This window comes from Anas platyrhynchos, chromosome 16 (genome assembly GCF_047663525.1).
Source record: "Anas platyrhynchos isolate ZD024472 breed Pekin duck chromosome 16, IASCAAS_PekinDuck_T2T, whole genome shotgun sequence".
Lineage (NCBI taxonomy): Eukaryota > Metazoa > Chordata > Aves > Anseriformes > Anatidae > Anas > Anas platyrhynchos.
The window spans coordinates 7523399-7546859 of NC_092602.1; the positions used below are offsets into that span (position 1 = coordinate 7523399).

Here is a 23461-nt window from a genome sequence, read left to right on the forward strand (position 1 = left end):
TTAGGGTTCTAATCCCCAAACTGGCTCTGATTCCCAAGGCAAACAGGAATTCTCTCTTTCCAAGCAGTCTCTCTATGGATGACCTTATTTTCTTGCTGGAAGCAATTAGAGCCTTTTTATATTAAGTGAGCTCAAATACATTAGCTCAAAATTTGCTTCACACAATTACATTCGTGAATGAAAGAAGCAGAATAGCTTGAAGGAATACACGGTCTGCTCAGAAATCATTATTTGTGAACTCTTCCTAAAATACTCAACTTTTATATCAGCAAACGCTTGACCAAAGAATTACAGGTATGACTACAGTTGCCAATGTGAAAATTAGTGTTTGGGAAGTCAGGAAAATGGAAAGAGGAAATCAGAGATAATAAGTAATATTCCAGTTTTTCTTGCTTCTTGATGTTTTCAAGACCATCTTTGAATAAATCTCATGGCCAGGTCAGGAAAACAGGCTACTTCACTCATTGAAGACAGAACAATACCTCTTGAATATGCATTTGTCTCAGTTTTAAAACCACAATAATGTATTTAAGCACTTACTAATGGACAGGCAAGGCTTAGGGCAACTACCTGAACCAAAACGAGTCACAGTAGCTACATATGAATGAGCAGACCATATGAATAGACCTTTCTAAAACTATAAAGGTTCTGACACGTTATAAGTCGATCCATTTGTTCAGGTCTTCACGATGTAATGACCAGTTAATGCTGAGTTAAAAACAAATAAATAAATAAATAGCCACAACACTCTTCAAGTATTCCAGTGAAGTTGAACCTACTGTCCTGCCCTGAAAATACCAAATGCTTAATTACTGCTTTTGAAGGTTCTGATATGCTCTGAGTTTTACTGGTTCTCAAGAGCTTGGGGTTCTCAACAGCAAAACTCTAAGGGACTCATCTATCTCACCTACCGTTTCCCCCAACATAAAAATAATGATCCATGTCTTTACTGGCCAAGATCCACCTGCCGGTATGAGTCAGCAAAAACATTTCTGCATATCTTGTTGTGGTGTTATTGCAGACAGGTTTCAGATAGCTCACAAGATCCCCCAGATATGAAAGTCTACAACATATTACAGATCCATTTGTTGACCTAAGCAGAATTTTTATGTCATTATGAATCTTCATGAGATAAGTTAAAAGATTCTGGGACAAAATATTTGATTAAAAAGTACTTGCATTAGACTCATTTAACAAAGAAAAAATATACTGCTCAACAAGCTATTGGTATTTATGATTACCAAAAACCTTCAACATTTCAACATTTAAAGCAATTTTGCTAATGAAGCACCAGAACACAGAGTGATGAATTTATATCCCTTGTATTACATAAAACAACCATCCAGAAGAATGCTGTAGAAGTCTTTGGAGGCCTGCTCCATCCAGCGGGTTGTTTTTGCATTTCATTACTTTTTACAGAAGTGTTGCTCCTATCTGGAGAATTATTACCAAGGTTTCTGGGCTTCCTTGTCTCAAACCCTATGAAATTATTCTGTTAACATTTGTAAAGTGCTTTGAAGATGAAACCCAGCAGATAATTGCAAGAATTGTTTGAACTCCATAGCAAATTTCAATTTCTTTTTCTTAATATAATGTGTTAATTCACAAAACTGAATGGGTTCTGTCGTGTAGATTATTTTTAATCCTAAAAGTGTCCACGTCTGTCACCATATTTTCATTTAATTTTGACATTTTCTTCTTTATGAACAACACTACAGATTAATGAATTTTCACCCTTCTTCTGGTGGGATAAAATTATGAACACCTTTGCAAATGAATAGAGTTATGAAAGGCACAGTTAAGACACCACAGATGCTATTTTGAAAGACTACTAATTAAGCATTTTAAATGGCCGGATAAGGAAAAAATATCAAAGCTAGTTCAGTGCTTTCCAAGGTTACGATTTATGAAATCTATTGTTTTGAAATCTATACAGCTTGACCATTTAAAGCTGACAGTTCATTTCTAATGCAGCATACTAGCAAAGCATTTCAGCTTTCTCCTGAACTGCCTTTACAAAGTACCTTCAGGTTCAGGAAGAGAAAAACTGGAGGTTTAGAGTTTGTGCTTTCTTAAGTAGCATCCCATTTTGTTTAAAACACATAGACTGGGAGTCATTGCAGTCCACCAACATACAATGCAATCTTGACAACAGAGCTAGAATGTGCCAAGAGTGCATATTTGTAGATAGCCACTCTGCTCCCCAAAGAAGCAGGTATACCTGTTCTTTGATCTCTTGCAGTTTTCGGCTCTGCTCTCTGATATCATGAAGTAGCTGCAGTGCCTTATCATCTTCCTGAGACACCTCCATCCGTGCCTGTTCCAGGCTTCGCTTTAAGCTCTGCAGAAAGTGAAATGTTCAAAATACAGTATTTTTTTTTCAGATGGCTGTATAATAAAGACTTTTAACTATGAAAATTCCTCTTTGACCATAGAGAAGCATTGAAAAAAAGGCAGCAATGATGGAACCATAAAAAAATCATGGCCAGCGTGTCTTTTATCTGGATAGAAGCAGCCCGTTTTATAAACAGCGTTTACTACACTGAAATCTTAGTTCAAATCTCTACTTCCTCACATCAGTTTAGAGACAGAAACCAAACAGAGATCACAAAAGGCATCTATTATTGACAGCATTTATCCATCTTTTATCCAGAACTATTAATTCACAACCTAGATACAATTCATCTTCATGTTACTAACAACCTTGTCCATTTTTCTTGTTACTGTTAAGTGAGTTAAAACCTTTAAATCATCGTTAAACTTTCACAAAGGACAGAATTGCTTCAATATCTCACCACATACTTTACCTGCAAATTTCAACAGACCGGTAGTCCTCCTAACAACTGTGGATTAATCTTCACCAGAAAGACATAAACTTAGTTTTATTTATTTACTTATTTGGCATAGGAAAGTCACTCAACCCAGTTTTAAGACATACTTCCCAACAAACAAGCCCATCAGAAATGCTTCTCAATTCTCTGAAATAGTGCATTATCTGGATTTTTGTTCTTGCTAGGAGAGAGGAAACAGACTAATAAATCCAACTTAAAATACAAAGACTATTAACTGGAATGAAAATACCCTCCCTGGAATCATGCCAGGACAACTGGGCAGACATTCCCACTCCTATGAGAAGTGCCAAATGATATTTGAAGACATGGTTTTAAAGCCTCATTTTTATATTGTATCTGAAAAATAGCAGCTGTCCTAGCATCATCCCTGACGTTATGCTGAGGAACTCGATCTGTCTGTACTCAGAATGGCATGGCTTGAGGCAACACCTTCATTTCCTAATCATCTTATTTGCCCTTGAAGACGTCTGTCTAGGTAGTGATTAGGCCCCATCCTCTTCTGGCTAAGAAACCTGTAAGAAGCCAAACCCAAGTATGCTCTAGCACAGCTAGACAAAAAAAAAAAAAAAAAAACACATATTTTCAGCAAGACCAGAACATTAGTTATTCCTGTACATTTTAAGCAAATAAACATGAAACAGTTTGAATAAAATTATCGAACAAGCCTCTGCAAACAATTTAGCGCTCCATTTTCAACAGAGAGCCTCTTGTTTATCTTCTCTCCATCATGCACCCTTGCTGAAACCATGATGGAAGAGAAAGACAAAGACCACCAGATTTCAGGCCTTCAGAGGGGAAAGGACTGGTATAAGGGCTCACACTGCATTCTGTGATATATGTGGCCAGGTCCTGCTCCAGGAGGGATCGCTGGGTCTCAGAGGCTTTCAGTTCCACCTCCTTTTGGCTAAGTACAGCCTCCACCTCTGACACTCTCCGGTGCAACCGCGTCATTTCCTGCTCCATCTGCAATAAATATCAAGAGGTTATAAAGGGGTCTCCAAAAGCTTTGTTAACTGCTACTTTCAGAGCTCTGTTTGTCAGGAATTTGTCTCCAAGAGACCTCTAAGCTATATTTCTCCAAAAGGTGTTTAAATTCCAATACCATTGTCTCTGCTCCAGGAATGCACAGTTCTTCTTAAGGACAAGTAGTAAGTCTAAGTCACCCCATTCATTCAAGCTGCTTGTTCATATTCAGTCATTCTTCGAACCCCAGTTAGCAAAGAAGCCACAATCATTTTTCACCTGACTTGCAGAGATGGGTCACTTTAACCTTATCCCAAATCCATGCTGGACCAGGAGATGGTTTCTCCCCATCTCCTTGTCAGGAGCAAACGGTCAAATCCAGAACAGAGCAAGGAGAAAAGTAATTGAACTCTCATAAAAGTCTCAAACAAGCAGTGAGTTTCAAAAGACTCCACCAGGTTCCCTTTATTGGAGCACAGCAACTGTTACAAGATGTTCACCATAACCAGTGACGTGACAGCAGTTATATAAGCAGAAGCTGATGAGTTAGGAAGAGAGAACCTCAGAACAGTGCTGCTGTAATTGTGCATATGATGAAGAGGAGGCACGGCCTGCAGGAAGCAGCAGTCGTCTGTGTCACGCTGAGAAATGGACTGTTTAAAATCCAGAGCCTCTTCTTGTTAAGATAAAAGGATCTAGAGCAACAGCATGGCCTAAATTCATCTCCCTTCGTATTGGACAGGAAGCCACCTCACTGAAGGAAAAGCACTTTGCCCACCACGAATCTGGATGATCAGCAGCATCTGACAGATCCCTGGACATACAGTGGTTGCAGATTCCTTGAGCAATGGAGACGGTCAACTGCATAAATAAATACCTTGTGACACTTGTCCTGTGCGTCTTGGAGTTCTTTGCTCTTGAGAAGAAGTTTCTTTTCCATGGAGCTGACCTTGACTGGAGAGTCCACACTTGAAAAAACAGATCTAAAAGAGCAAAGCCAAACAGCACGTGAATATAGGCAAAAGATGAAGAAATCTGCATTTATGCAGCCTTGGTAAAGTCATTGGACACTTACACAACAGTTAGAAGAATGGTGCAGCAACCACATGCTAACAGCTGTCATTTCAGATCAAATATACCATAAAACCTGATGATACTATATCATTATTAAATAATCTATGCATACTTTAGTTAAATATTAATATTTTCCATCAGTGACTTATGTTAGAGCACTAAACAATAAATCAGAGCCACATTTTTGCATAACTCTCGTACAGATTTGTAAGCGTAACAGAAACAAAGCTTTATGGTCAATTTAACCATTTTGGAAGGATAACGTTTTCAGAGAAGTGCTAATTTTTTGCACATCATCGTTAAACAGAATTTTAAAACTATAATTAAAATACGAGAGCCCTAAAAATTTTGTGTCACAATCTGCACCATAAGGAGAATTTCATATCCTTAATTATCTTCCACAACTCAAAATAGAAGTAAAACTTTCCCAACCTAATTCATATTATCCCTATGAACTCAGTCAATATCAATGATTAGTCACACTGCAGAACTTCAGAGTTCCACTTAAGTTTTGTTTGTTTGTGTTTTTTTTTCTTTTTTCCCATGAGACACAACTTGCTCAAAACAAGTTGACTCCAGAAAACAGGGAAAAATATTTACACTTTCTTAAGCTTCCTATCTACATTTAGGAAGATGACCTTTCTGTTAGTCTAAATTCATTCTAGAAAAGGAAAGGAAGCCCCTCAATGTTGTGGAACATTTTTAATGATTTGCAGTCTTAAATATGTACATTTTAGCAATAAAAAAAGAAAAAGAAAGTGCACACATCAAAACATAACTTCAAAAATCACATTTTGCCTCGCATAAAGTGATTCAAACTAGATACTGAAGCAGTTAATGATGGAACCAGTGTTAACTAATGTGTAAAAACACAGAAGTACAATGAAGGTGCTAATAAAAGATCATACAGTCTGCCCACACATTGCTTTCTGCTTCTCCTGGCCATAGTTTGGTATGCAGCCAGTTATCCCCATGGAGAAAAATGAGCTTTGAGCAGCTCTCTGCATATAGCCACACACCCACACACAGCAGCAGTCTCTTCTTAACACCAAGGAAAGTTTGATTCCATCACCACCATTTTCTGAGAAAAAATCCGTTCCTAAATCCAAATATATATGCAGCATAGTCACAAAAAAAATTGATTTTTATGAAAATGGCAAACCAACATGTATGTAGCAAAATAGATCTTCACTACCACCACCTTAAGTTGTCATTAGGAAACACAGCATTGATATTAGCAAACAAATACATCAAAATGCGCCAATGGTGCCTTGAAAGTTCTAACCTTAATCATTTCTTCAGAAACCTAGTGTGGAAAAACTTAAAAGAAAAAGTCCTGCATGTCAGGACTGATATGGTCAGGACTTAGTAAAAAAACAAAAGCTAGAAGTGAAAGCTTTAGTAAAGCATTCCTTTAGTCCTGGTGCAATCGGTCCGATCTGTCAGATTATCATATTTAAAAATCAATTTATAAAGCGTGTCTATACTCCTACAGAGAAAAGGCAACCATCTGAGAAAGTTGCATATTAAATCCCTTAACAGCTGGGTGTACAAACAAGGCTAAAAATGAATAGTTGAGAAAAGCAGTCTAAAAATACAAATTAAAGCTCACATTAACTAAAAAAGACACTAAGGAATCTGCTTTAAAATGTAAATCAAATATATGTAAATAGCTGCAAATGTATATTGAGATGAGTCTGGAAATCTTTTGATAACTAAAAGTTAGCTTTACAGGCCTGAACGGTACTGGCTAAAGCAAACTTTGTTTTTAAAGAATTATAGTTTCAACACCAGGCACCACCTTTTTATTTTTTTTCAAATCTGAGAGATTACCTAAGAAAACTCTAGTCAGTATTCACAAAACTGATTTTATTTGTTGTTTGTATTTTACCTTCCCAAAGGGGCCCATTTTATTTGTTATTTTCCCTTATTTATTTTATTTGTTATTAAAGCAATCAAAACATAATAGTGCAGGCACCATTTTGCATTTCAAAAGTATCTCCTAACCAGCCAGCATAAAGCCTCAATGTGCACTGCAGCCCAGGAAGTACCGGGACAGATTCAGACAAGAAGACCCAGAGCTCGCTCAGCAAAGACACGATGCTCAGTCGCAAGGGATGGCTTCGGGACAGGATGGCACACAGCAGAATCGCGCTGACCGAAGTTTGAATTTCATGAGGTGACTCTAGAGGGAGCTGCTCCTCAGGGCTGGTGTAAGGAAGGAAGGAGAAGGATACAGACTAGAACTACAGTCTTTCCTTCTCACCCTTGTCTAAAGAGGGAAAAAAATTCCCTTAAAAATACACATCCTAGTAACACAACCGTTTTCCTGCCATGGAAACTAGTATATCTTACCCCCAAGAGCAGCTAATTTCAGTTAGCATTGGACACACAGCTTTTCAGAGATAGCCTTCCCCAGTAATACTTTTCTTTGTACAAATTATATTGGAACGACTCCATGAACATCCACATAACCTTCAAAGTATCAGAAAAGGGACAGAGAGAGGAAATCAAGAGAAATGGAAGAGTGATTAAATTAATAAGGCTTGTCATGGTGATATAAGCTCTCAACACAGCATGACAAGGTGGAAAATGCCCACCTTGCTGGGGCACTTATGTTCTTCCTCAGTCAGCAGCAACTCCGAAATTAAACGCAAAGTCCAACATCAAAAGCCATGTTGGAAAGCTATCATCTAGGTTGGTACCGTCTCAGAGTATTTCATTTAATTAACTGCTACATCTGGATCAATTATTTTAGCACAACAGAGCAGTTTCTGCTGTTTCCTCCGAAGTGTGAAAAATAGATTAACAAAAGGTAACCAGCATACATCAACAAGAACATTGCAATAGAAGATGGAAGAAAAAAAAAAAGTCTATAGTACCAAGTGCTGATAGCGCTGGCTGTGCCAATTTACTTTCAAAGGAAGCACTGCCCACACGTCTAAAAAAACAAGTTAACTTACAGCTGATTATCTAGCGATTTCACAGCTAGATCAGCAACAGCCTCAACCAGCAGAGCTATCAGAAATGGTGCTAGTTGTGTAAAAGCGCCTCCAGTCTTAACATGGCTGAGGAGAAAAACATCGGTATGGGAAAAGCTATAGGATGATTCTGGGGCACAGAACTCTCTTGAGCCTCTCCTGTACATCTTACCTCTTACCTTCCTTTGCTCTTTTATGCCCCTCTCAAGCTCCCAGCTCACCTGTGCTTCTTCCTGCTCACAATGATTGACACCATCTGTCCTAATCCTGGCCCCCACACAGCATGCCTATAATCTCATCCCCCATCCCTCATGCTCTATTCTTTTTAGCATTATACTCATCTGTACCTTCCGCCCCCTCGTAAATGCTTGCTCAGGCCTAAAAAAAACAACTAAAACCAAACAGTGATACCATCAATCTGTGAATAGAGCAAGCTGAAGCAAAGCATATTTTCAGTTTGCTCGTCCTCTGTTTCCTCTCTAATCTATCTTTGGTGAAAGAGTTTACCAGAACCTACAAACTGTTGGATGAAATCAGTGATCTTTCCTTTTGGAGGAATGGCCTCATTTTAACTCTCAGTATCTGGTAACGATGATCATGAATCCACTTCAAATCTTAAATAATTTTTAAAATCTTGAAAAATGCCACTTCTTATGATTCTACAGAAAAGATCTGGGCCATCTACCGTAGCCTTACAGACCACTTACAAGAAATATTAAGATTATATTTATTCTATGCTGAAAGATAATTTTGAAAAGCAAAAACCCTTATCAGCAACTGAGCTGGGGTACTAGTCCCACTGCTGGCTGTGCCTATTAATATCTCTGAGTTCTGGTATTAACCTAATTTTTGTATCATAAGTAGTCAGGGCCCTTCAGTTATTTACTCCACACAAGAGACAAGAGAGAAAGGCAAAATTTTACATCATAAACTACTTTTTGTTAGTTTTATTATTGTATATTTGGTTAGTCCTATTTTTTGTATGCCTTAGGGCTTCTGCTTGTCACCTGCAGGGGACAAGAATAATTTTCTTTCATCACCTGATGCATATCTCTAGCATCTAAGGGTTTTTCTCACTTGTTCTAAGCGCTGGAGATCAGCTACAGTTAGGGACAGGAAATGAAGTGGGGACAGCTTCTAATGGAATTAAACTCTCAGTTGCCTGTTATCTTGTCACAGTCACATGCTCGCAGCCAAACCAGCAGCCAGACAAGTATTTCTCTCCCAGATCAAGAATTCTGAGGCCATGATGGGAGGAGTTAGTTGGAGAGATCCCCTGCAGCCTGATCCCACTTAGAATCATACTGGAGATTTATTTAACCAACACTCCACTAGAACAGGAACTTATGGCATAAGCTATGCCCTTGATTTCATAGAATGGGTTGGGTTGGATGGGACCTTGAAGATCATCTCACTCCAACCCCTGCCATGGGCAGGGACACCTCCCACCACACCAGGTTGCCCAAAGCCCCATCCAAGGGGGCCTTGGGCACCTCCAGGGATGGGGCATCCACAGCTTCTCTGGACATCCTGTGCCAGTGCCTCCATTTAAAGCCATTCCCCCTTGTCCAATCACTGCACTCCCTGACAAAGAGCCCCTCCCCAGCTTTCCTGTAGCCCCCTTTAGGAACTACAAAGTTTCTGTCAGGTGTTGGAAAACCATGATTTCCCTTGATTGCTTCCTATGACCCATTATTGTTGTGCCTTTTGCTCTTCTGTTTGCGCTCACATTTGTTATAGGGCCACAAATTCTTCCTAGAACTCTTGGTATGGGACAACACACCGAATATTATCATTCAGTGACCCTTCTAAACTACATGGTGACTATGTAATTTCTGTCAATAGGTCTAAGTGACTTAGGTGAACCCTTCTAACACTAAGTGGTTAGGAGAAAGAAGATTATGGGAAATGAGAACGTTTTATGCTTCTGTCCAGTTTTTTGAACTGTCCTTTCCCTAAAGGAATTGAAATTCCTACCTCTACTGTAGCTTCTTACTATCCAATGAACAGGGTTTAACCCAAAACTTGGCTTGACAGGTTTTAAATTATGAGCAAGGAAAGTTTCAAGGACCTTATTAACGACACCCTGCAGTTGCCTGGCCTAACTGTGAGCAGCACTAGAGGCATTAGTTGTCATGCTGCAGACACAGGAAAACAGATCTGCATCACTTAGCAACCATAAGGGATAGACTTTGCAAGGAAAGGTTTTAAAAAGAAAAGATGTGCACAGATAAACTTGATGACTTAGGACTTTGCAGAGAAAGCATCCCAGGATTCACAACAGATAAGCCTGACCTCCATTTACTGCTTTGTTCCCCATCAAGAATGTGATTTTCATGGTAGTGTGGACAGAAACAATACTGTAATTTCCTCAGTAAAACACATATCCAAACAATATCTTATAAGTATGAAGTTATCTTTACCTCCCAGGGTTGCAGCGATACTGAGAATAAACTAGTCACTTCATTATTTAAATACAGATATATGCAGGTCTATGTATATTCTTTGCCACATTTAAATCGCCTTCTTTAAGGATGTACATCGAAGTATTTATACCTTTTGACATAAAAACAAATTTATCAAGATTGTATTTAAAAAAAAGAAAAAGAAAAAGAAAAAGAAACCACTAAGATCTACTCCTATCAAAGTCATTTTGGAGGAAATTAAGTACATTAATTTCAGCTCAGGAAAGACCAGGCCACACGAAGAAGAAATTTGACTTCAGTCATAATTTCGCCAGAACACATTAATCTCAATATTCTTTTGCTGTAGCCCTTCTATCTATTGCCAAAATCCAAATATAACTCCAATATGCATCTTCGGTACTAGGTCCCCTAAGAAAACGTATCAGTCAATTTGCTACTCCTCTTTTAGTTTTCAGCCTTCCATCTCCAGCACAGTTACACCACTGTTCATGAGACTTTACCTCGGGCTCTTCTCCAGTTGCAGTCCTGGACCCTGTTACATACACGGTTTTACCGTACATGTGTGTTCATTGAGCCTCTTCTGACTGATACATGAATGGTCTAGCCTTGATAGATGGATTGCAGAACCCCAGGCAGAAAAGATAACACCATAAGTTATTTCACTTGTAAATCACCGTAGATTTTAACCCCAGGTATCACAGATACAACATTCAATTTTCCTAATTCTGCTGACAATAATAGATCATTTCACCAAAACAATACTTTTTTGGTTGCTACATCCTCTCCCTTCCTTCCACATTTATCGTAAAAGCAACTCTACTGAAGAGGGACAGCCAAAGACTCCCATTTTATTACTGGCATAACCATCATATAACCTTGATTCACGGTGTGGGCAAGATCAAAGATGTCAACAGTGTCACCAGATTTGGTTGCACACTTCCCCTAGAAGCACCTATCACAACCAATACGATAGGAAAATGAAAACTCAGTTAAGACAAATCAACAAAGTCCCTTATGGGAACTAACTAGCAGCAACGAACGATGGTTAACACGAAAACACAGCACAGCGCCTTAGTGCATCGAGTCACTAACCCAGCTAAAGACATCGCATCCCTGAGAGGCCTCTCGGTACTGAGGGAAGGACTTCTCAACTTAACATACTGCACTAATACTTTTTCCATAGCTCTATGATCAGGAACTAACCACCCGCCACACCAAATGGTTTATACCACACTATTTATATTCTTCTTTTTCCTGACTGTTCTCTATGAAATCACATTTTCTTTCGATTGAAAACCTTTTTTTCTGCATCTTTACCCCTCTCCACAAAAACCCTGCATGCTTCACCCGAATCTACAGTCTCTTAACACACAGTGCAGCTCTATCCAATCTTCACATTTAACTCAACACAGTCAGCTGCTGTGGAGCTCTTGTTCCCTGACCCACCACCGCACATTCCCAGATCAGGGGAGCTCCATTTCTGTGTATCACTGATTCAGCCTTACATATCCCCAGCACTGTGGTGCCCACTCTCTGACCCAATAAAATGCCCTCCCCGCTTTTCCATCTTCGAACTCTTTAGGTATTTTCCTTCTTTCAGAGATCTGCAATACCAGTAATGCAATCACCTACTGCTCCCTGGTTAACAGCAGCAACTAATTCAAAGTATTTGAAAAACAATTTTAACAATAACTGTTCTAGAATCAATCCTTCTATTCCTTTTCCTTTCCCTCACCTCAGAAATAATCACAGAACGGAACGACATGAACAACACACAGCAGCAACAGATAAAGCCAGAATCTGGCACCTTCCCTAAAGCACAGCGCAGGCCAGTTAAAACAGCTTTTTTCCCCCCACACACAACATCCTCACTGTAACAAGCCTTCGTATTTTTCCAGTGGTCATATGCACCTAAGCAATAAATTCCTACTTACTCTGATCTGAGGGCTCCCAATGCCTTGATGAATGAAAACCCCACAAATGGCAAATCTTCACCCGAGAAACCTGCCGGGTTCAACTGGCGCGCAGAGGATAAAACCCGCGAATTCTTCTCTGGTTCATCAAAATTTGAGGTGTCATCATCAGACTTGAGAGTAGGAACGAAGGGGGGAGGAGCTGGTGAAAAAAGCAAGGAGAAAAGATAAAATTCAGCTACAGTTCACTCTGCAACAGTCCCACTCATTCAGTGCTCGCAATGGCACTGCAGCTCCTGCTTTTAATCTTGCTAACACAAGCAGACTGAGCTGCTGCTCTCAAATCGTATTACAGCAACAAGAGATTAACCCTTCCGCTACCAACATGGCTTCCACTCTGCAGGCAGAGTATCTTCCACACTGATTAAGCTGGGTTTTAGGTTTGGGACTTCGGGTTGGTATTTCCTTGTGGATTTTTTTCCATTTTGTTTTCCCAAACATATACTGAATCAAATCAAAACACCAGGCTAATAAAATCATTACTGCAATATAGCTAGAAGTCATTCAATTCCGATTCGTCTAGAAAATGTCTCCAGCCTATCCATTTAATGAAGACTCTATATGAGAACGTAGCCTGAGCTTTTGCTAGTTAGATAAGGGATAATATCTACCCTTTAATATGCCAAGAATCTCCCCAGCACGGGCTTCTAAGCAGCAGTAAACTAGTCTTTCTCCTGGAAGCTTTTAATAAATTACAGCTACTGAAATCTGATTAGTCTTTAGGAAGAGAAGAAATATCAGCAAGATTTTATTTACCCAGAAGAGCTTGCTAAAGATCTGGAACTCTTGTTGGGACACCACTGCAGTCTGGCTCTGATACAATCAGCTCAGAAGAGAGGTATATATAGCTGGAATTACAATGTATTTTCTACTACAGTTTCTAAATTGGTACAATTTAACTTGCTAAGCAGCTGGTGGATTTCAGCTGATTTTCTAACATTTACCTCAGTTTAATTAACCAAGGGAACAAAAGGACAAGTAATTCTCATTGATGTGCAGCACCCCAGCTACCTGCTGGCTTGGCTACGTGTGTGAAAGGAATGAATGCAAAAGCCTGCTGTGCAATTCCTACCTCACTAAATCACATTTTCTTTTTTTTTTTTTTCTTTTTATTTCATCACTCAGGTCCTCACTCACTGCAAATCCACTAATCTCTTTTTTTGCTCTATGAAGGAGACAGCTCTTCAGTCCGTAACTAGAACACAGCCCATTGTCACAAGCTGATGGAAGTGTAGTGTGCTAAAACCGTTACCATGGATCCAGTATAGATCTCCTGTAGCTGAAGGGCTGATGAGAATTGAAGAACCGGGAACAAACATTACAACCCCTGCAGTGCAGGCTCCCTGCTCCTCACTCTCTGCATGCTCCGAGTTTAACCCTACCTGCCTGCATTCGTGACAGATGCTGATGCTTATCTGACTGACACAGGCAGAATGAGTCACGGCTGGAGCTTGCTAGCTCCCTCTAGGTTGCCAAAGCCTTTCACAGCCTGCTTTTTAACTCTTAATTCTCTAGACAAACCTATGCTTAAACTACCCACCAGACCAGTATTAATAGCCAAAAAAATCTGTCTCTGTAAACTGCCAAATCACAACTGCACACGCATGCTTCGTTAGCAGCTCCCCGAGGAGCCATTCTGACGCTGCCGCTGAGCAGGGACGAGAGAAGGAATTCCATGAAGCCGATAGGATGCTGCTCACGTACAGTAGTTCCAAGCACATCAGAATGAGATAAATGGGGGAAAATATACAAATTTAAAAGGTTCAGCAGTAAGCACTTTTACTTACTGGCCCCAGAACATTTAGATTTTCTGTCAATATCATGCATTTATTATGTTCTGCTGTTTTATTGGTTTCAATGCATATTTAGATCCAGTATAATACTAACATCTATGTATTGTAAACATATTTTTGGAACATAGATTGTTTATTAGGATCTTTTTTTTTTTAAATTCACTTAATGTCAGGACAACATCAAGCTACTCTTTCATATGCTCTTTATTAAAAAGATGGAAGCAACATAACACAGTTCATAAGTATATCATCTTTAATGCAGATATAACCCCAAAGTTACAGTTAATTCATAGCAGAGGAGGATAATTACAGGAATTAATATATTTTAGTTTAGCACCTCTGTTTAAAGAACTTTGCACATCCTCTCAGAGGAAGGGGTTGCCATGAGGTTTTTAGTGTTGTCTTTGAAGACAGATTGAGTTGATGAAGCAACGTATTTGAGAAAACAGCAAACTATTCCCTTCATTTGGGGAAATCTAGAATCTTTCTTAAAGAGGTAGCAAAAACCAATATAGCCACATTTTTATAATGGTATAACATCCCTGTTATATACTCCTCAGATTCTGACAGTTAACTTCAACTTATAAAGAGAGATCTAGTGTCTTCCTTCTCACCAGAAGGTAGCTAAGGAGCTCTAAAGAGTCATCTTCGAGCCATTACAATTAAAAAGAAAGTCTTTCTTCTTACCAAGAATAAGAATACCTAGCCAAATTACATGCATAAAAATATACAATTTAAATATGCCTATGATCAGCACGCACTTAAAAAGATAAAATAGATTCAATAGGGGAACAATGGATGCAAAAATAAAAAACTGAATGTGAGGCAGACTAAACCCTTGGGGCTGGTGGGTATCTAATTTAAAGAGCACAGAATTTTACACTACGGTTTCTTGTAATGTTTAATAGATGGGCACAAATAAGAGAAATTTTGAACACTATTTTGAAAAATATTGAAAATGCATTTGCTCTCTATTTTACATTCACTGAAATTCTATGACTGACAGTCCATAAACTGCAACTTTGCAGTATAACCTTGTTACAATACTTTTATCAAGAAACAGTAGTGACTAACGAAAAAAAAAATAGAACAGTCATTAAAAAAAGGGGAGAGGCAAAAAAAACACCTCAAGATGTTAAGTCATTCTGAACTGTCAACAGTGATTGAAATCGAGATTCAGAGCTTCTTCCGAAGTTTCAGGACACTGGAGAAAACCCACTTAGGAATCAGAGGGAATATGTCTATGGGAAAAAATGCTAGGTCCATTCTGTCTGATTACTTGGTAGCTTCTTCTTAGTCCGTTATTCCTAAGACTAAGAAGTCCTCCACCTGATGTCCAAAATGCCTACAGAATAAACAGAGGAGTCTTGTAAGAGCAAGCTAATATGGATATCAAATTGGTTCTCAATGAGGGTCACATGGTGACACAATCTCTAGCCAATCTCTAATAATCCATTATTATTTCTTGCTTAGAATCACAGGACTCACACAGTTATTGTATTTTTGGAACAAGAACGAATGCAAATGGATAGATGTGCTTATCAGTTCCTTCTTTAAAAGGAAGAATCCTTCAGCAGAGGTCAAGATAAGCCTAAAAGAACTAAATGCTAAAACCACACCATCACATCTGACAAGGTGAAAAATCTGCACTTCTTTCAGGCTTACCCAAAAGGAAGGCAAAACTATTAGTCAAAAAAGACAGTAGACCTGATGCTTCTACTGTTACGAACTGTATAAAGACCTCTTTCTTCCTTTGATTTGTTTCAAATGAACGTATATGTTCTGTTTACCATTTAAAGTATCTTGGAAGGAACTGCATGCTTTAAAAAAAGCCAGTTGCTTGCCTAGATACCTCCCTACTTGTGGAAGGATGTAACCCTCTTCCATCTGTTCCAAAGAATGACTTTCAGAGGAAAAGGGGGTGTTGTAGGTTGCTAAGTTAAACCAAAACCACAATGCAGTACTTTAACCAGTTTATCGTCAAGATTGGATAAAATGTCTCTTCTGGAAAAAAAGGGGGATTTGTTTGGTTAGGTTTTGGTGGGGAAGGGGAGGCCTGGTTTGTTTGTTTTCCCTGCACTAGTGGGTATTTCTGACTAGTTCAAGGAACATTGCCTTAATTAGGTCCTTCCCTCCTTTCAAAATATTTTCATGTGAATTCAGAGAAGAGAGCACATTTCCCCTGGGACAGTGAAAGACTTAAATGAAATAGGAAATTTACAGGAAATACAAAACACTTCTAAAGAATAAAAGTGTGTCTTCTCTTGATCTACGAGGTGATCTATATATACTTGCTGGGGAGAAGCATCTGCACAGCCTTTTTAAGTAGGTTAGGCATTACTCTCTCATGTTTTAAGAGGCCTTTTTCAGTACAGTGTTATGGAAGAAAAAGAGAAAATAGCAGGTCTAACGGACATAATTTAAAGGATGTTTTGTCTAAGGCCACTTGAACAAAGACATTATATTAGTTCTAAGCCATCTATGTAACAGTATCTTAACATCTTCTCTGTTCTCTCAAGGCAATGATCCAACACATACAGTTCTGTTAATAAAAGTCATCTTCAATCTGACATGAAAGTGATCTCCACTTAGAGAGACAAGTCAACACATTTTTTCTGAAGGCAAACAGCTAAAGGAAACATCAGAATGTTTAACTGTTAGCATACTCAATGACAATTTGGGGTTTAGGATGAATTGCAGAATTATTAAGGGAGATTTAGGTTACTGCCTGTTTGATTTTAGGCTGTCTTCTGCTATTAATCTTCAACACTTTCTGAAGTCCTCATTTGCACAAGACCTTCATTCCTTTTTTCTCATATATTTAGCTTCCCCATGCAAGACCAAATACGCCATTCCAATTTCAAGACTTCTTGGAATACAGTTACAAAACAGTTCTTAAAATGAATGACTCTTACATATAAAAATATATATTTTTATATGTATATATATATCAGATTGCAACAGAATCTTATGACAATCTCTCAGATAACCTCTATTAGACAAATTTTTCATTTTAGATTAAACAGCTGATATGATTTCTGGTTTTCAGACAAGAGGTAGTTAGCAATATTATTATTAATATTGACAGATTATACAGATTGTATAAAAATCCAAAATATTTTTTTTTATTTTGTATAAAATCCAAAATATTTTTGGAAAGTTCTGTCAAATTAAACAGTCTTCTGAATTATTAAAAAAAAAAAAAAAAACTTTTGAAGTCATTAAATAGGAAAAGTTGGTGAGTACAGACAGCAAAATCTGCAAGCATGTTTCAATAAAACATTTCTAAGGAAGGATAAAATTACCAGCTGACAGATTTGGTTGAAGTTCACCTTTGGTTAATGACTGGATTCTCCTTCTGTAACTTAAGAGCTGCTTCTGTGGACATGTTAACCGAACCCAAAATGGGAGCTTTTTGGAAGGAAACTATCTTTTGCAAAGGAGTTTACTTAAAAGTCAAATGTTTCATAGGTTACCAAACAACAAAATATAACACAGAAAACCCCCTGAATTGCACATTCTTAACCAAAAGTGGTGCATTAAGAATGGTTATCCTGTAGCACCCAGCATGATAATTTAAATACTTGCAAGGCATGGGTACCAATTTTTTCCCTACCTTTCTCAGTCTGAAATAGAAATAAAATCATTGCTTTTATAGAGTAGAGAGAAGTCTGAGTGTGTTGACACAGAATTGATTTAACAATGACCTGTTAGAGATAAATTCATATTCTATACCCCCAAAATCTTACCATATTAACTTGAGGAAGTGAGATTCCTTAGTTTAACTATAAATCCTGTGACCCCTTCCAGCACTCACTGGCTTCCTAATTTTCTCAGGCTGCCATTGCTCCAGTTAAACCACACTATCATAGGAGGTCAAGATAAGAAAGAAACCTCTTAGATAGCCTAGGCTGAACCCATCGAGGCTTTTGAATAGAACTACGGTGACACTGCCCTGAATAGGCCAGCAAATGGAGAACCACTGCAGAGAGCAAAGCAATAGGTGACACATTGAATCTGCTACTAAAATCAAGAGGACTGCTGTGTTTTGTGCCAGTTACAATGAGGTTTTTAAGATGTATGAGACATAACAACCAAGTCAGGGGTCAAAACTGCATGAATCTTCACCATAGGTGGATCTGGATATTACAGGGAATGATGCAATCCACTGGACAGCTGCAGGCGAAAACAGGATTTAAAAAAAAATCCAAATGACTATTTTAACCTTTATAATGACATCAGGGCTTGCCCATCAAAATTACTGTTATTACATGAAATGGCAAAAAGACTCTCAATTAACCTGTGCAGTTGTGTAAATGCTGGACAGGCAATTGCCAGGGAAACACAACAGCATATGCTCAAATACCATTTTTTTTTTCCAGATATAAGATAATATGATAAAAATGCAATACAAAAATTTCAGAAATGGAAACTGGTTGCTTAGACAGGATTCTGGGTAAAGAAGGCAAAGCTAGCTGAAGCCTGGGAAGCATATGTTGAAACGATGAGAAAGATTTCTCACTCAGGGCTCAATGGCTCTCAACGGGCAGAAACAATGGCATTTACCAGAACAGCAGCTCCACAAGTTCGGAATTAATGAATCAACAGAAAAGTGAGTAAACACATTCTGTGGAGCTGACAGCTGAAATGCTGAGATAGTCATCAAAAGCAGAAGCATTGGTTTAGCAATTTATGGCAATTAGAGCACAATCATCGCTCTTACTACAGGGCAGCATATTTTATAAGGAATATATGGAAGACATGTACTTTGCGCAGATAATTTTACAGTCCAAATAACTTAAAGGGTATCCAACATAAGTTGGGCAGAGATCGCTGATGACCTCAGAAATACTTGTTTTTGCCACAATGCTGATGCCTCAATACTTCCAAATACTAAATTCTGTTATTTCCTTTGTATTATAAACTACTTTCTGCATAGAAAGTTATCTGCTTCACTTATTTTATTCCATTCCTAAAGGAACAGATTTTTTTTACCATAAAAATTAGTCATTTATTAGTCACATTAACTTTGAGAAAAAACACCAATGCCCCCTACAACCTCTGACATTTTATCACCTACAGAAGATTAAAAAAAAAAACATATATCTAGAAATTGGATCACAAGCAATGAAAGATACAATTTAAAAAAAAAAAAAAGCCAAAATTAATCAAGCCGAAATGCAAAAGGCCTGAAAGAACACACTGATGCATTTTAATCTGATAAAAGACATGTAAAGGCCACTGATTTTCTAGTCTACTGCCTACAGTAATATGGCAATTGCATCAGAAATTCATATAGAAACATATTAAACTTCATCTTACCTTACAATTTTCATCTAAGAAATGTTAACACATCCTATCCAAAAACCAGAACAAATTGTTTTGTTAAAAACACATACTCCAGAACACAGTCTTGTTTCATTATTAATGGCTCATATCAAACACACTTAAATACTCACATTGCACACAATTTCATGTCATCCAAGAAATCAGGAATTGTTTATGAATGCAGTGTTATTCTACTTACAGTTACGGATATTATTCCAGTCAATTTTAGCAAAGAATGGATGGCAGCAGAGTCCTTCATAACCCAGCCTTTCCTTCTGCCCACAAAGCAAGCTCTGGATCAGATCGAGAAATTCACCACTGACTTTCACATCCTCTGGGAACTTCAGAAACCTCTGGGTTAGAAAGAAAATAATTTTGTTCAGTAGCAAAACAGTCTCAGAACAGTAAGACTCTTAAACTTCAATAATCAGAGATACATCAGGCAAAAGGGATGAATATTAGATAAATATTACATCAGACAAATAGTAGACCCGGTTCACCATCTTATGCTGAGCAATGGTCAATGGCATACACAAACAGAAGAGTACAAGGCTGTTGGGAATTGGCATACAGGACGTGGACATAAGCAACCAGGGGTAGGCCTTAGAAATCTCAGGGCCTGCTGTAGCTGAGCAAACCAAGCTGCCAGAGTAACTGTGAGAAGCTCCCACGGCAATGACTCCCACATCACCCAATTAAGGAACTCAGAAAATATTGTTATCAGCAGCTGGCCTCAAGGACTAGGCCTACGTGACCGTTAAGCACAAAGGGGGTTGTTTTCCTAACTTCTAATCAAAAGGGGGGGTTCTTTTCTTGCAGGTGGTGTTATTTTCTTAACGGTTTGTCTAGGTGCTTTTGACCAATAATCTTGTGTGAAACACTGTCCACCCCTGTAAAATTCACTATAAAAGTTGGGCTATTCGGGCAATAAAATGGTGAAGCATGATCTGACTCTGCTGGTGTCTGTCGTGCTTTCGTCCGTGCTTCGCAACACAAGACACTTCCCCAGAGAATCCTCCCAAGCTTTCAAGAATTTGTGGCTTAGGATTTTGTGAAGCAAGGACAATCTCTTTGTGTTTGCCAGATCTCAATGCATTCTTCTTTAAAAATTCTTCTGGATTTGTTTAGTTACTTCTTGAAACCATATAAATGTTCAGTAGCTGCAAACTTATGCTGGGGAGATCTTTGCCATAATGTGCTGTGTGAAGTATCCTTCTGGGTTTGCTCTGTAGTCACTGCTGGCTACTTTCATTTGATGCCTCTAATTCTCAGACTAGAGGTTATAATAGACAATCATTCTTCTTTCACTTTTTTCCCAGATAAATGATTTTTTTTCCTATTAGCTCCTACCATTCGACGTACTATTTTTGTTCTGTTACTAAGAACTAAATGAGCATTTTTCTAGATCATAATTTCAAAATATTTTTCTTGAGCCCACCACTAGGTAAAGTAGGGATACTTTTCATTTCACATGCACTAGTTTGAATTTATTTACGCTAAATTTCACATGACATTTCAATCCTGCAGACACTCAATATCCTCAAGTCTTTTTGCAGCTCTTCATAGCTAGCCCTTTACTATCCAGAAATACTTAGTATCATTTGAAAACTTTATCAATTCATAATTCATCCTTCCCATTTTTCTCCTAGATTATTTTGGAGATGCTACAGTTATAGGTCCCTAAAATGGACAGCTATATCTTTTTTAATTCCTGTATTGCAGATGGCTATTTTTGGACAGCTGTTATAAAAAATAACTTTATATCTGCAATACAGATGTATGTATAAATAAAATACTAAAATCTTTATAAAGCATATATATATATATACACACACACTAAATATTTTATGAACATGTCAAAGTAAGAAACATCCATAAGCTCCTTTTCCCAACTGTAAAAAAAAATATAGTCTTCAGTGACAACCTTTTTACCAAGGAACATGGAAGGAATTCTTTCTACCTGGAAATTCATGATGTTATTGAAAGTTTTTGCTGATGTTCCCTCAGTGAACGGAGATCTTCCATAAATCATTTCATATGCAATGACTCCTAAGGACCACCAGTCACATTCTGGGCCATAAGAAGCTTTGCCATCCCCATTCAGTCCTGTCAGCACTTCTGGTGCCATGTAGTCAGGTGTACCAACAGGCAGCTTGGCATTTACCTAGAAGCAGTAGAAGTAAAGATATTCCAAGTGAAGTTACAGAAAGAGAGCTCTTTGATACAAAAAAGGAGTCAAATTATTAGAGCTGTCACTGCAAACTATATGCAGCTGAAGTAAAATAGCAGCATTATAAAAAGCACAGCATTACCGAACACTGATGTTTTGAGCAGTATGCATACTCTAGCACTACTTACTGCTTCAACTGCTATTAATGGGAACAACAGAGCTCAATTTTCAAAAAAGAGTCAAATTTAGACATAACTATTCCCTGCTTTCATTCCATTCTGTGTCATCTGTACCTTTTTGCCCTGTGTTCAGGATCAGCTAGTATTCAAATTTCACGAGTGCTTAGGAAAGGTAATTCAGAAACCAAAACTGAAATCATATTTACACTGTCATAAAAGAGTGAAACAAACAAGCAGGGAAACTAACACAGAAACCTGAAGAAGATTGAAAAAACAGATAACGTGAAGAAAAAAAACTTACAAGAAAAATGCAATGCAGAGAAACACTGAAAAGGGAAGAACGAGGAAAAATTAAAAAAATGATGTAAATGTGATTTGTTCTATGATTGTAAATCATAGAACAAATGAGTAATCTGTTCTATAACTTCATATTCTCATTTAGGTCTATTTCAAAATATTGTTTGAAATTGTATGCAGTTCACTAATTTTAGAATCAACTTATTAAAAAGTTCAACTTATTCACAGCATTGAATACAGTACCTTTTGGTGGTTAAAGCTGAATCCCTGAACATCGGAATTTGACTCAGTTTAATTAAGAGCTCCCTGTCCTCAAAACTATGCCAGCTTAGTTACAGCAAACATAACTTTCAATCCAATTGCAAACAATTGTAGATCCATAACCTTCCTCAAACACAGCATTCAACAGTTGTGAAAATCTTTAAAAATATGATTTTGTATTGCAATACAGCACCATCATAAAGACTTGCCTTTACCCTACTTACATATTAAAATTTGAATACACAAATATGTATTTATTGAGAGCTGCAAAAGATAGCCAAGCTCATGTTTGAAAAGACATTCATGAATGGAAAAAAATCATTGCGAATAGACTCCACGTTGGACAAGAAAGGCAGAAGAACAAGGTGTACAATGAATGCATATAACATCAGTTCTCTTTTTGACTGGAATATCCAAACAAGCCATAGACAAATCTTAAATCCACATTGTTACCGTTTTGTTTACTGTCATTTTGGCAGCTGACCCAAAGTCCACCAGTTTAATGTGTCCTATTCGGTCAATAAGAACATTCTCTGGCTTGATATCTCTGTAAGTAAAGAATAAAGCAATCAGCACCTTTTTATTCTGTTCCCCACTGACACATCTGCACATCAGTACCTCCCTTTTCAGCTGCACTAAACCATATGCTCAGCTGCATAAAACTTTAACAATGGATTAGGATTTGAGTCTTACTTCCAGTCGTTATTCTGCTTCCAAGTTAATATGAAATTAGTGAAGTTCCCCGTATTTCATGGAAATTTAACAGTTGTTGACAAAAGATGGAAAGAAAAGATGGTTTTGCACTAACCTATTGTGATACTTTGACTATGTTGTAACTGAGTTACAGCATAGTATTATGTAGCTTTCATCCTAAATTTCCTCCAAACTTATTCCATGCATCTTTCAAATCCAGGCAGCCACCTTGCATTAGAAAGCCACAGCCTGTATGCTCTAAGTGCAACCACTACAGCTGCTTGGAACGTAAAATGCTACATAACATTTTCAAAGTCTCAGAATTGAATATATTTATGGAATAAGTCTTTCTTAAAAAGGGACACCTACAAAAAACAAAGTGTTCAGTTACACCCATCAATAAATGGGATAAATCACCAATGTGATTTTAAAAATGCATGCAGTTTTAGCCTCCTTGCCTTGATATGATCT

At 37.9% G+C, this 23461-nt stretch overlaps 1 protein-coding gene across 17 annotated transcripts in view; it reads right to left on the reverse strand.

The window, feature by feature from the left end:
• The window catches only part of CIT (citron rho-interacting serine/threonine kinase), a 122277-nt gene that overhangs the window by 45345 nt on the left and 53471 nt on the right, over positions 1 to 23461 (reverse strand). For all 17 annotated transcript variants that reach the window (XM_072024277.1, XM_072024276.1, XM_072024275.1 and 14 more), the window contains 7 exons: positions 22751 to 22844; positions 21351 to 21554; positions 19590 to 19743; positions 12231 to 12411; positions 4693 to 4798; positions 3672 to 3815; positions 2222 to 2341 (listed from right to left, as the gene is read on the reverse strand). In XM_072024277.1, the coding sequence (XP_071880378.1) occupies positions 2222 to 2341; positions 3672 to 3815; positions 4693 to 4798; positions 12231 to 12411; positions 19590 to 19743; positions 21351 to 21554; positions 22751 to 22844 (1003 nt within the window). The remainder of the gene's footprint in view (positions 1 to 2221; positions 2342 to 3671; positions 3816 to 4692; positions 4799 to 12230; positions 12412 to 19589; positions 19744 to 21350; positions 21555 to 22750; positions 22845 to 23461) is intronic.